This window comes from Zonotrichia leucophrys, unplaced genomic scaffold, assembly GCF_028769735.1.
Source record: "Zonotrichia leucophrys gambelii isolate GWCS_2022_RI unplaced genomic scaffold, RI_Zleu_2.0 Scaffold_1254_13409, whole genome shotgun sequence".
Classification (NCBI taxonomy): Eukaryota; Metazoa; Chordata; class Aves; order Passeriformes; family Passerellidae; genus Zonotrichia; species Zonotrichia leucophrys.
Window position 1 is genome coordinate 1 of NW_026993459.1, and position 13,409 is coordinate 13,409.

General features: G+C 44.0%; 1 protein-coding gene across 1 annotated transcript; it reads left to right on the forward strand.

Moving 5' to 3' along the window:
* The first annotated feature begins 9,319 nt into the window (after positions 1-9,319).
* LOC135442127 (homeobox protein Hox-C11a-like) lies at positions 9,320-10,000 on the forward strand. The gene has a single exon (XM_064701670.1). The coding sequence runs from the start codon at positions 9,320-9,322 to the stop codon at positions 9,998-10,000; it is 681 nt and encodes a 226-aa protein (XP_064557740.1).
* The last annotated feature ends 3,409 nt before the right edge of the window (positions 10,001-13,409 follow it).

Consider the following 13,409-nt stretch of genomic DNA (forward strand, 5'->3'; position numbering starts at 1 on the left):
AAAAATATAAAAATTAAAAATCGGAATTATTTGGGATGGATCCGAGAGGATTTTAGGGATTAAAATGCTCCAAAAAATCCCAGATTTGATTCCCAAATCTTCATTTTGGGGCCGTTCCGCCCAGAATTGGGGTCTCGGGTTAAAAAAATCGCATTTCCACCCCAAAATTCCCGATTTTCCCACATTTTTACCCCCCCGAAATTCCCGATTTTTTCTGGTTTTTCCCCAATTTTGGCGGCGCTGCCGAAGCTTTGCCGAGGAACTGCAGGAAAATAAAAGAAAATTGGAATTTCCGAGGTTTCGAGTGGTTTTTTGTGGTTTTTTTGGGTTTTTTGGGGGCTTTTGGGTTTTATTTTGGGGTTAAAAATGGGGAAAATAATGAAAAAAAAATGGGAATAAAGGGTGGAAAAGTGGTGGAAAATGAGAATAAATGGAGAAAAATTGAGAATAAACGGTGAAAATTTGAAATAAAGGGTGAAAAATGAGAATTATTTCTTTCGTTTTTACGATTTATTTTTATTTTAAATGATGTTTTGCATTCGTGATTTATTTCATTCTTTGATCATTGATTCCTTTCTGAATTATTTTATTTCTTTTTTTTATTTGTTTATTTCGCTTTGACGCTGTTCCTTCCTTTCCTTCGTTATTTATTTCATTTTAAAAATTATTTATTTCATTCTTTTAGTGTTTATTTCCATTTTTTAAATTCTCCATTTCCTTTTCTCGTTACTCATTTCATGTTTGCGTTATTTATTTCCTTTTCTCGTTATTTATTCCATTTTCTATTACCTTTATCATTCTTTATTTTTCTTTTTCGCCCTTTCAACTCTTTTAAACCCATTAAAAAATATATTTCCCCTTTAAACTCCCTTAAATCCAATTTTTATTTTTGCTTCCTTTTAAAACTCTTTAAACAATTTTTAATATATTTTTTTCCCTTTAAACTCCCTTAAATCAAATTTTTATTTTTGTTTCCTTTTAAAACTCTTTAAAAACCATTTTAAATCTCTTTTTCCCCCTTTAAACTCCCTTAAATCCAATTTAAACTTTTTTTCTTCCTTTTAAAAACCCTTACATGTATATTTTATTAATATTTTTTTGCCTTTTAAACACCTTAAAATCTTATTCTTAACATTATTTTTCCTTTAAACACCCTAAACCCCGTTTTAAATTTATTTTTTCCCTTTAAACTCCCTCAAATCCCATTTTCAAATATTATTTTCCTTTAAACCCCCTGAAATCCCATTTTTAAATATTAAATTTCCTTTAAACTCCCTTAAACTCCATTTTTAACATTATTTTCCCTTTAAACTCCCTCAAATCCCATTTTTAAATATTAAATTTCCTTTTTAAAATCCCATTTTTAGCATTATTTTCCCTTTAAACTCCCTCCAATCCCATTTTTTAACCATTTTTTCCCATTTTTTGCCCGAACAAAGAATCCTTTCTGCACCAACAAAAACCCCCCGGAGGCCGAATTTGGGCTGAAAAACCCAAATATTATTGAGAAAAAAGGAAAAAATCAAGCAAACAAAGAAGATTTATTGGGAAAAGTTCAAGTCCAAAGAAAACTCGGATTTTTCTGCGCCGATTTCGGGGGTTTGGGGAAGGAAAAAGCCCCGAAAATTCCGAATTTTGGGGCTTTTTTGGGGGGACAAAAATCGCTTTTAAAGGGCGGGGATGGTTCGTGGTTAATGGGGAAAAATTGGGGTGGAATTTGGGGTTTTTTGGGTTTTTTTGGGGTTTTCTGAGGGGATTTGGGGAAATTCGCTTTAATTTGGGTGCAAAACAGGGAAAATGTGAATTTACTGTGATTTTGGGCGGGAAAGAGGAATAAAGGGAATTTTACATTAATTTGGGGTGGGAAAATGGGAATTTTGCGTTGATTTTGGGTAGGAAAAATGGGAATTTTACATTAATTTCTGATGGGAGAAGCACCCGGTGGAGGGAATGGAGAAAAATGGGAAATTCGCGATAATTTTGGGAGGGAAAATGGAAAAAAAGGGGAATTTCCTGCTCATTTTGGGGTGGGAAAATGGGGAAAAAAAGGGGGATTTTGTGGTGGGGAGAAGCTCCGGTTGTGAAAATGGGGAAAAATGGGGGAAAATGGGGGAAAATGGGGGGAAAATGGGGGGAAATGGGGAAAAATGGGGGGAAATGAGGGGAAAAATGGGGAAAAAAAGGGGGGGAAATGGGAGGGGAAAATGGGAAAAAATGGGGGAAAAATGGGGAAAAATGGGGGGAAATGGGAGGGGAAAATGGGGGAAAATGGGGAAAAATGGGGGAAAAATGGGGGAAAATGGGAAAAAATGGGGGGAAAATGGAGGGGAAAAATGGGAAAAAAATGGGAGAAAATGGGGAAAAATGGGGGGAAAAACGGAGGGAAAAATGGGGAAAAATGGGGGAAAATGGGGGGAAAATGGGGAAAAATGGAGGGGAAAAATGGGGGAAAATGGAGGAAAAATTGGGGGGAAATGGGGAAAAATTGGGGGGAAAAATGGAATTTTCACCTTTAATCGCGCCAAAAGCTCCAAGACCTCGCAGCTCCTCCTTTCCCATCCCCGCGGCCCCAAAAAAAAACCCAAAAAAAAATCCCAAAAAAGGAAAATAAAAATTCCCGATTTGGGGGGATTTCATTTGATTCCCTTTGAGCTTCCAACCCCCCCAAAAATCGGGATTTTCGCCGCTTTTCCCCCATTCCCGCTCCTTTATTCCCTTTTTTCCGCCCCGATTTCGGCCGGCCCGGGCTCAGGGTTTGGATTTTATGGGTTTTTATGGTTTTTTGTGTTTTTGCCGCTTTCCGGGGTTTTTTGGGTTTTTCCTGCCGGAATCGGAGCCCCCGCGGCCGCTCCGGGGTCAAATTCAAGGCTGGGCCCGGCCGGAAACGGCGAATCCGCCCCGAGGGCCCCGGAGCGCTGAGCGCGCCTGGAGACCCCAAAAATCCCTTTTTGTACCCAAAAATCTGCATTTAAACCTGCAAAAAAAATCCCTTTTTTATACCCCAAAATCTGCATTTAAACCTCCCAAAAAAAATCCCTTTTTATACCCCAAAATCTGCATTTAAACCTGCAAAAAAATCCCTTTTTGTACCCCAAAATCTGCATAAAAGACCCCAAATTTATACCCCAAAATCTGCATTAAAAAATCCCTTTTTACACTCCAAAATCTGCATTAAAAATCCCCATTTTATACCCCAAAACCTGCATTTAAACCTCCCAAAAAATCCCTTTTTTATACTCAAAAATCTGCATTTAAACCTCCCAAAAAAATCCCTTTTTTATACCCCAAAATCTGCTTTTAAACCTCAAAAAAAATCCCCTTTTTATAATCCAAAACCTGCGTTTAAGCCTCAGAAAAATTCCCATTTTATACCCCAAAACCCGCTTTAAACCTCCCTAAAAATCCCCTTTTTATACCACAAAATCTGCATTTAAACCTCAAAAAAAGGCCCCATTTCATAACCCAAAATCCGCATTTAAACCTCAGAAAAAATCCCCTTTTTATACCCCAAAATCTGCATTTAAACCTCCCAAAAAAACCCCCTTTTTATTCCCCAAAATCCTCTTTTAAACCTCAAAAAAATTCCCCCTTTTATGCCCCAAAATCTGCATTTAAACCTCCCCAAACAATCCCTTTTTACACCCCAAAATCTGCATCAAAAAGACCCCATTTTATACCCCAAAATCTGCATAAAAGACCCCAAATTTATACCCCAAAATCTGCATTTAAACTCCCCAAAAAATCCCCTTTTTATACTCCAAAATCTGCATTTAAAAAAACCATTTTATACCCCAAAATCCTCTTTTAAACCTCCAAAAAAATCCCTTTTTTATACCCCAAAATCCGCCTTTAACCCCCCTAAAAAATCCCCTTTTTATACTCCAAAATCTGCATTAAAAAATCCCTTTTTATACCCCAAAACCCACGTGAAAACCCCAAATTTAAAACCCTAAACTTGTCTTTAAACCTCAAACAAACCCAACATTTTACACCCCAAAATCCGCATTTAAACCCCCAAAATCCCATTTACACCCCAAAATCTGCATTTAAACCCCAAACCCGCCTCTATAAACCCAAAATTGCCTTTGAAACCCCAAAAATCCCTTTTTGCACCCCAAAACCCGCCTTGAAAACCCCAAAATTTGCCTTTAAAATCCCAAACTCGCTTTTTATTCCCCAAAATCCCCCTTTAAAATCCCAAATTCCCGCCTTAAACCCCAAAATCCCCGGATTGCACCCCAAAATCCGGGTTTAAAACCCCAAACTCATCCTAAAATCTCCCAAACCCGGAGTTTGGGGTTTTAAACCCCAAAATTCGCCTTTAAATCCTTTTCCCTCCCAAACCCCAAAAATTCTCCCCCTCCCAAAGGGCTCGAACTGATTTTGGGTTTATTTGGGGCTTTTTGGGGTTATTTTGGGGTTTATTGGGGCTTTTTGGGGGGTTTATTTGGGGCTTTTTGGGGGCTCTTTTTGGCTTTATTTGGGGCTTTTTTGGGGGTTAATTTGGGGTTTTTTTGGGGTTTCTTTGGGGCTCTTTTTGGGTTTTATTTGGGGCTTTTTGGGGGGTTTGTTTGGGGCTTTTTTGGGGTTATTTTGGAGTTTATTTGGGGCCTTTTTTGTGGTTTATTTGGGGCTTATTTGGTTTTTTTGGGGGGGTAATTTGGGGCTTTTTGGGGGTTTATTTGGGGCTTTTTTGGGGGTTTATTTGGGGCTTTTTGTGGACTCTTTTGGGGGTCATTTTGGGGTTTATTTGGGGTTTTTGGGGTTTATTTGGGGTTTATTTGGGGCTTTTTTTGAGGTTTATTTGGGGCTTTTTTGGGGTTATTTTGGGGCTTTTTTGGGGGTTAATTTGGGGCTTTTTGGGGGCTCTTTTTGGGTTTATTTGGGGCTTTTCTGGGGGTTCATTTGGGTTTTCTTGGGGGTTAATTTGGGGCTTTTTTGGGGTTAATTTAGGGCTATTTTTGGCGCTAATTTTGGGGTTTCTTTGAGGCTTTTTTTGGGATTTATTTGGGGCTTTTTTTGGGTTTATTTGGGGCTTTTTTGGGGTTTATTTGGGGCTCTTTTTGGGGCTCCTTTTGGGGTTTATTTGCGCCTTTTTGGGGTTCCAGCATTTTCGCACCGGCTCAAATTCCCCCTCCGTTTACAACCCCGCTCTCAGAGCTTCTAAAACCCCCAAAATTTTGAATTTTAAACCAATTTTTTTTTTCCCCGATTTGGAGGGAGATCACCCAAGAGGAGGGAACTGAGTGGGATAAAAAATAATAATAATAATAATTAAACTCATAAAAAATCCCCGCAGATTAATATCGCCCCATAAAAACCGCGCTTAAAGCCGCGCTGACACTTTAATTAAAAGTTTTGCCCCAAAAAAGCCATAAAAATGTACAAAAAAAAACCAAAAAACCGGGATTGGGAAAGGGGAAAAATGAAAAATTCCTGGATTGCGGCTCGGGAGCGGCGAGGTTTGATTTGTTTGGATTTCGCTTTTTATTTCCACTTTTATTGGGATTAAAAACCAAATTAAAAACCCTCATCCCCCATTCCTGCCATGTTTTATTTGTGCTCCCAGCCCGCCCCGGTCCCTTGTAAAAAATGGGGAAAAAAGGGATTTTATGGGATTTTACGGGATTTTTTTTTAATGGGAATGGGGAGGACAAAGCCAAAGGAAAAAGGTGGGAAAGCCCCAAAATCACGGGAATTCTTTGGGGGCGGCCGCGAGCTCCGAGAATTCCCAAAAAAACCCAAAAAATTCCCCAAAAAAACCCCAAAAAGTTCCCCAAAAAAACCCCCAAAAATTCCCGGGATTTTTTCTCTTTGGGAATTTTCACCAGCGGGGCTCTTTTCTCAATAAAAATCAAATTTTTCCCCCTCGTGTCCGCGGAATTTGGGGATATTTGGATTTTACGGCGCTGCCCTGCAGCTCCAGGGAAGTTTTCCCCATTTTCCCACTTTTTTCCCATTTTCCCACTTTTTTTTCCTTGGAATTCAGCGGAAAAAACCCAACCGAGGAATAAATAAATGGAATTAAACTGGGGAGAGCAGGAGCACCTTGGGGGCGGATTTGGGGTTTTGGGGTGAAATTCCCAATATTTGGGGGCGGATTTGTAATTTGGGGGTGAAATCCCCATTATTTAGGGGTGAAATCTTCATTTTTTGGGGTGGATTTCTTATTTTATTTCGATTTTTTACCTCAGGGACTGAAGCGAACCCAAAGCTGCCGTCGAAGCTTTTCCTTCTCCCGAAATTTCCCTTTTTCCCCTTAAATTTGGGACAAAACCCCCAAAATCTTCTCCTTTTATTGGGAATTTTCTTCCCACTTCGAACAAATTGGGCTGGGACCAAATTCCTGCCCAAATTCCCGTTTTTATTCAATTCCATCCCAAATTCCCATTTTTTACTCAATCCCACCCCAAATTCCCATTCCAAAACCCCTGGAAATAACAATCATGTAAAAAAATAAAAAAAATAAAACCCGAATTTCCCGATTTTTTTTCCATGGGGAAGGTTCAGAATTCCCAGCCCGGGTGAAATCCCGAATTTTTTAATCCCGAATTATTTGGGGCAATTTCGGAGACCCCCGACCCCGCAGCAAATTCCGATTTTTCCCCTTTTCCCGAACGATTTTTTAAATTAAAATCCATTATTTTTTAAAATTAAATTTGGCCAATTCCTTGGCAAACCCTCCCAATATCCGGCCGCGCTCCGATATTTTGATTTTTTTTTGGGATAAATTCCATCGGGACCGGGATCACAGAGGGCTCCAAGCGCGAGACAAACGACTTTAATCAAAATTCGCTTTTTTTTCCTCTCTTTTTAATTTGAATTCGGGACCGAACGCGGGCGGCGCCGCCATCGATCGGCAATAAATCGACAATAAATTGACAATAAAGCCGCGCATGAAAAATTCAACAGCGGGATGAATATTTCAGCCAAAAAGGGGGAGTTTGGAATATTGATCAATTCCTTCATTTTCCTGCAGAAAGCGCCAAATCCGCATCGAAATTCATTCAAAACACCATTTCAAAATCATTAAAAATCCACTTCAAAATTTTATTTTAAAACCATCTAAAATTTATTTAAAACTCATTTTAAAACTCACTTACGATTCAGCTTAAATTCATGTAAAAATTCGTTTATAATTAATATTAAAATCGTTTTTAAATGATTTAAAATTGATGAAAACTCCGGGGCCTGCTCGGTGTTGGGAGTTGGGAAATTCGCGCGCTCCCGGATCGGGAATTTTTTCCATAAAAATCACGCGGGGAACGATAATTAGCGATCGTTAGGGGCTCGTTAATTAGCGCTAATTCCCGCGGCCGGCGGGGATTCGTAATTTCGCTGAATTTCCGTTTATTGGGGAAAAAATTCCCCCTGAAACCGCCCAGGTTTTTATGGGGCCGCCTGAAGGTTCAGCAGGCTTGGGATAATAATAATAAATTAAATTAATCAGAGTGATTAAAAACGCTAAAAATGGGAATTTCCTGTCCTTGGAGCGGCGGAGGGAAAATGGGGGAAAAAAGGGGGAAAAAGGGGAAAAATGGGGTAGGAAAAAGGGGGAGGAGGAAGGAAATAAAGGGGAAAAAAGGGAAAATGAGGGGGAAAGGGAAGGGATAAAAAGGAAGGGAAAAAGGGAAGGAAAAAGAGAAAAGAGGGGAAAAAAGAAGAAAAAGAAAAGAGCGAAAAGGAGGGAAAAGATAAAAAAGGAGCGAAGAAGTGAAAGGGAAAAAAAGGGAGAAAGTGGAAAAAAGGAGGGCAGAAACTGGAAAAAAGGGAAGGAAATGAGAAAGAGCAAAATGGGGAAAAGAGAAAAAAAACAGCAAAAAGAGAAGGAAGGAAAAGGGGAAGAAAAATGAGGGGAAAGAACAAGAAAGAGGAAAAAGGGGGAAAAAACAAAAAATAAAATTGGAAGGAAAAGCGAAAGAGAGAAAAGAGGAAAGAGAGGAAAAACCAAGAAAAAATTGAAGAAAACGAAAAAGAGCGAGAAGAGAGAAAAGAGAGATAAAAAAAGAGCAAAAAGTGGGAAGGGAAGAAAAGAGGAAGAAATGGGGGAAAGAGGAAAAAATTGGAATGGAAATAAAAAGAGCAAGAAAGGGGGGAAGATGAAAAAGAGGAAGAAAAAGAGCGAGAAAGGGGGAAAGGGAAAAAATGGAAGAAAAAGAGCAAGAAAGGGGAAAACAGGGGAAAATGTGAGAAAAAAGAAAAAGAGCAAGAAAGAGGGAAAAGAGAAAATTGGAGGAAAAAGAGAAGGAAAAAGAGAGAGAAAGGGGGGAAGATGAAAACTGGGAAGAAAAAGAGGAAGAAAAAGATCAAGAAAGGGGAAAAGGGGAGAAAATGAGAAAAATGGGAAGAAAAAAGAGCGCGAGAAAGGGGGAAAGGGAAAAATGGGAGGAAAAAGAAAAAGCGCGAGAAAGGGGGGAAGATGAGGAGAAAACTGGGAAGAAAAAGAGGGAGAAAAGGGAAAGAGGAGAAAATGGGAGGAAAAAGAGAAGGAAAATCAGCGAGAAAGGGGGGAAGATGAAAAATGGGAAGAAAAAGAGGAAGAAAATAGAACAAGAGAAGAAAGGGGAAAGGGGAAGAGGAGAAAATGAGAAAAATGGGAAGAAAAAAGAGCGAGAAAGGGGAGGAGGGAAAAATGAGGGGAAAGGGAAAGAGGAGAAAATGAGGAGAAAAATGGGAAGAAAAAGCGCGAGAAAGGGGGAAGGAGGAGAAAAAGAGAAGAAAAAAAGCGAGAAAGGGGGGAAGATGAAAACTGGGAAGAAAAAGAGGAAGAAAAAGAGCGAGAAAGGGGGAAGGAGGAGAAAAAGAGAGGAAAAAAGCGCGAAAGGGGGGAAGATGAAAATGGGAGGAAAAAGCGCTAAAAGGAGCGCGGAGGAGCCGCTGCCGGGCCCGGCTCTCGGCGCCGCCGCCGAATTCCCGCGGTTCCCGATTTTCCCGATTTAATGGAATTCAGCCCCAGCTCCTCCGCGGGCGTGACGTGGAGCTGGGGCGGAGCGCGCGCCTCGCCCGAGCCTCCCCAAAATCCCCTTTTTTTTTTTTTTTTTTTTTTTTTTTTTTTTTTTTTTTTTAATTTATTACCATTCCGCCCCTCCGCGCGCTGCCTTCGCCCCCCCCCCCCCCACCCCCCACCCCTTCCACCACCAAAAAAAAAAAAAAAAAAAAAAAAGACAGAGAGAGAGAGAGACGCGCTTAAAAAAAAAAAAAAAAAAAAAAAAAAAACCTGAGGAGCCCGAGGAGCGCGGGCGAATATAAAATAACAAAACCCCCCAAAACAACAAAAAAAAACCACCCCGAGCCAGAGAGAGAGCGAGCGGGGCCGGCCATGTTCAACTCGGTCAGCCTGGGCAGCTTCTGCCCCTCGCAGGCGCGCAAGGAGCGCGGGGGCGGCGGCCCCGGTAACGGCGCCGGTCCCGGTAACGGCCCCGGCTGTCCCGGTGATTTCGCGGAGCGCGGCGGGAGCAGCGCCCTGTACGTGCCCGGCTGCGCCTACTACGTGCCCGAGCTGCCCGCGGTGCCGCCGTTCGCGGCGGGCCGGCAGCTGCCGTACCCGTACCCGGCCGTGCCCCGCGAGGTTCCCCCGTACGCGCTGGAGCCCGCCCCGAAGTGGCCGCCGCCGCCGCCGCCGCGCGGGGGTTTCGCGGCGTGGAGCTCCACGGAGGAGCTGCTGCACCCCCGCGAGTGCGTGCCGGCCGCCGAGGTGCTGATGAAGGGCGAGGGGTACCACCATCATCATCATCATCATCATCATCACCAGCAGCAGCAGCAGCAGCAGCCGCAGCCCGGCCAGGCCGCGTTTTACCCGGGCAAGGGCTCGGTGCTGCCGCCGGGCTTGGATCGGTTCGTGGAGAGCGGAGAGAGCGGGAGGAGCGCGGGGGGAAACGCGCACGGCGAGGAGGAGGAGGAGGAGGAGGAAGAGGAGGAGGAGGAGAACGCCAAGGCCGGCTCGGGAGCGGCGGCACCGGCGGGCAAGGAGGGAGCCAAGAGCGGCGGGCAGGGTGCGTGAGAGCGGCTTTGGAGCGGGAGGAACCGGGATTGGAGCGGAGTAAATCGGGTTTGGAGCGGGAGGAACCGGGTTTGGAGCGGGATAAACCGGGTTTGGAGCGGGGTAAAGCGGGTTTGGAGCGGGATGAACCGGGATTGGAGCGGGAGGAACCGGGTTTGGCGAGGGGTAACCCGGGATTGGTGAGGGGTAAAGCGGGTTTGGAGCGGGGTAACCCGGGTTTGGAGCGGGGATAAACCGGGATTGGAGCGGGATGAACCGGGTTTGGAGCGGGGTAACCCGGGTTTGGCGCGGGATGAACCGGGTTTGGTGAGGGGTAAACCGGGTTTGGAGCGGGGGGAAAACGGGATTGGCCCGGGATGAACCGGGTTTGGCGGGGGATAAACCGGGATTGGCGAGGGGTAAACCGGGTTTGGAGCGGGGGATAAACCGGATTGGTGAGGGGTAGCCCGGGATTGGCGCGGGGATGAACCGGGTTTGGACTGGAGATAAACCGGGTTTGGAGCGGGGAGAAACCGAGTCTAACGCGGGGCTAACCCGGGTTTGACGCGGGTAACTCGGGGTGGGAGAAACTGAGTTTAAAGCGGGAATAACCCGGGTTTAACGCGGGTAACTCGGGGTGGGAGAAACTGAGTTTAAAGCGGGAATAAACCGGGTTTGAAGCGGGAATAAACAGAGTTTAAAGCGGGAATAAACCGGGTTTAACGCGGGAATAAACCGGGTTTAACGCGGGAATAAATAGAGTTTAACGCGGGAATAAATAGAGTTTAACGCGGGAATAAACCGGGTTTAACGCGGGAATAAACCGAGTTTAACGCGGGCAGCTCGGGGCGGGAGAAACTGAATTTAACGCGGGAAGTTCAGGGTAGGTTAAACCGAGCTCGGAGTGGGTGAAACCCGGTTTAAAGCGGGAATAACCCGGGTTTAAAGCGGGGATAAACCGGGTTTAAAGCGGGGATAACCCGGGTTTAAAGCGGGGATAAACCGGGTTTAAAGCGGGGATAAACCGGGTTTAACGTGGAGGTTAACGAGTTTAACCGGGTAGGTAGACCCGGGTTTAACGCGGCGGGTTCAGAGCCGGTTAAACCGAGTTTAACCCGGGACAGCTCAGGGGCAGAGCCGAGTTTAACCCGGGACGGCTCAGAACGGGTTAAACGCCGAATTTCCATGATTTTAACGCCGCGGAGCTCAGAGAAGATAAACCCGAATTTAACGCAAAAAAAATCCCAGAATTTAGTTTAACGCGGGGAATTCAGAGCAAAGAATCCAGGAAAACCCAGAAAAGGTTAAACCGAGTTAAACCCGGGAAATCCAGAGCAGACAGAGCCGAGTTTAAGGCGAGAATCCCAGATTCGGTTAAACCGCGTGTAACGGCGGGAATTCAGCGTAAACAGCGCCGGGTTTAGGGCAGGAAAGCCCAGATTCGGTTAAACCGCGTTTAACGGTGGGAATTCAGCGCAAACCGAGCCGGGTTTGAGGCAGGAAAGCCCAGATTCGGTTAAACCCAGCCCCGATCAGGTTAACCCGGGTTTATCGGGGTGAGCTCAGAGCAAACCGAGCCGGGTTTAGGGCAGGAAAGCCCAGATTCGGTTAAACCCAGCCCGGGTCAGGTTAACCCGGGTTTATCGGGGTGAGCTCGGGGCAAACCGAGCCGGGTTTAAGGCAGGAAAGCCCAGATTCGGTTAAACCGAGCTCAGATTCGGTTAAACCCAGCCCCGATCAGGTTAACCCGGGTTTATCGGGGTGAGCTCGGGGCAAACCGAGCCGGGTTTGAGGCAGGAAAGCCCAGATTCGGTTAAACCCAGCCCGGGTCAGGTTAACCCGGGTTTATCGGGGTGAGCTCGGGGCAAACCGAGCCGGTTTAACCCGGGCTATCCCGGCCCGGCCGCGCTTGGCCGAGCCGCGTTTTTACGGGCGCTTTTATAAGCGCGGCCGCGGTTTTACGAGAAAGCTCCGCAGCGCTTTCTTCTTTCTCTCTCTCTCTCCCCCTTTTATTTTTTCTTTTTACGATGTCGGCAAAAAAAATAAAAAAAATAAAAGGGAGGAAAAAAAAATATCAAAAAAGAACAGGAAAAAAAAAAAAAAAAGGGAAATAAAATAAAGCGTAAATCGGGGTTGCCGGGCCACAAACGCGAGCGAGGGGCAATGGGGCAGAACGCGCCGCTTCCCCCCCGCTCCCGCGCTCTCATTAATTAATTTCTAATTAAACCTCGCCGCCAGCCCGGGCTGGGCCGGGAGCGGACGGGATTTGGGGCAAAAATGGGAATTTTCCCCGATTTTCGCGGGTTCGTCCTCCCCTCCCAGCCCGGCTGGGTCAGGAGAGGGATTCCCTTGCGCCGCCTCAAAGCCGATTTTAAATTCCATTTTAAATTCCATTTTAAATTCCATTTTAAATTCCATTTTAATTCGCCTTTTGATTATTTTATTTTATTTTATTTTATTTTATTTTATTTTATTTTATTTTTATTTTATTTTATTTGGTTTCCCGCTCCCCGCGCATCCTCCGCACCGCTCCGGGAATCCAGGAAGGTTTTGGGGAATTTTGGGGAATTTTGGGGAATTTTGGGGATGTTTTTCCTTCTGGGGTGGATTTTTGGTCTATTCTGCCTATGGATATTTTTAGAGGGGTTTTTTTATCTTTTGGGATTTTTTAGGGAATCTCTTTTCCCTTTTGGGATGGTTTTTTGGGCTGTTTTGCTTTTTGGGATCTTTTCTTTTGATATTTTCCCTTTCGGGATTTTTCTGGGTGGATGTTTTCCCTTTTGTGCTATTTTTTGGGGCTGTTTTCCCTTTTGTGCTATTTTTTGGGGCTGTTTTCCCTTTTGGGATGATTTTTTGGGGCTGTTTTCCCTTTTGTGCTATTTTTTGGGGCTGCTTTCCTTATTGGGATTTTTTGGGTGTTGTTTCCCCATTTGGAATTTTTTGGGGTCTATTTGGCCTTTTTGGGTGTTTTTTTGGGGCCCGTTTTCCCTATCGGGATTTTTTTGTGCATTTTTCCCAATTGTGATTTTTTTTTGGTGCTGTTTTCTCTTCAGGGATTTTTTTTTTTTTCCGGCTGTTTTCCCCATTGTGATTTTTCGCGCTATTTTCCCATTTGTGATTTCTCGTGCTGTTTCTCCATTTGGGATTTTTTGGGGCCGTTTTCCCTTCTTTATTTTATTTTAATTTTATTTTTTTAATTTTTTCTGGGAGCTGTTTTCCCTGAAAGGATTTTTTTGGGGGCTGTTTTCCCTTTTGGGATTTTTTATTCTGTTTCCCCATTTGGGATTTTTTTTTGCTCTTTCCCCATTTGTGATTTTTTTCCTGTTGTTTTCCCATTTGGGATTTTTTTTTTTCCGGCTATTTTCCCTCTTGTGATTTTTTTTTTCCTGTTTCCCCATTTGGGATTTTTTTTCTGTTTTCCCATTTGTGA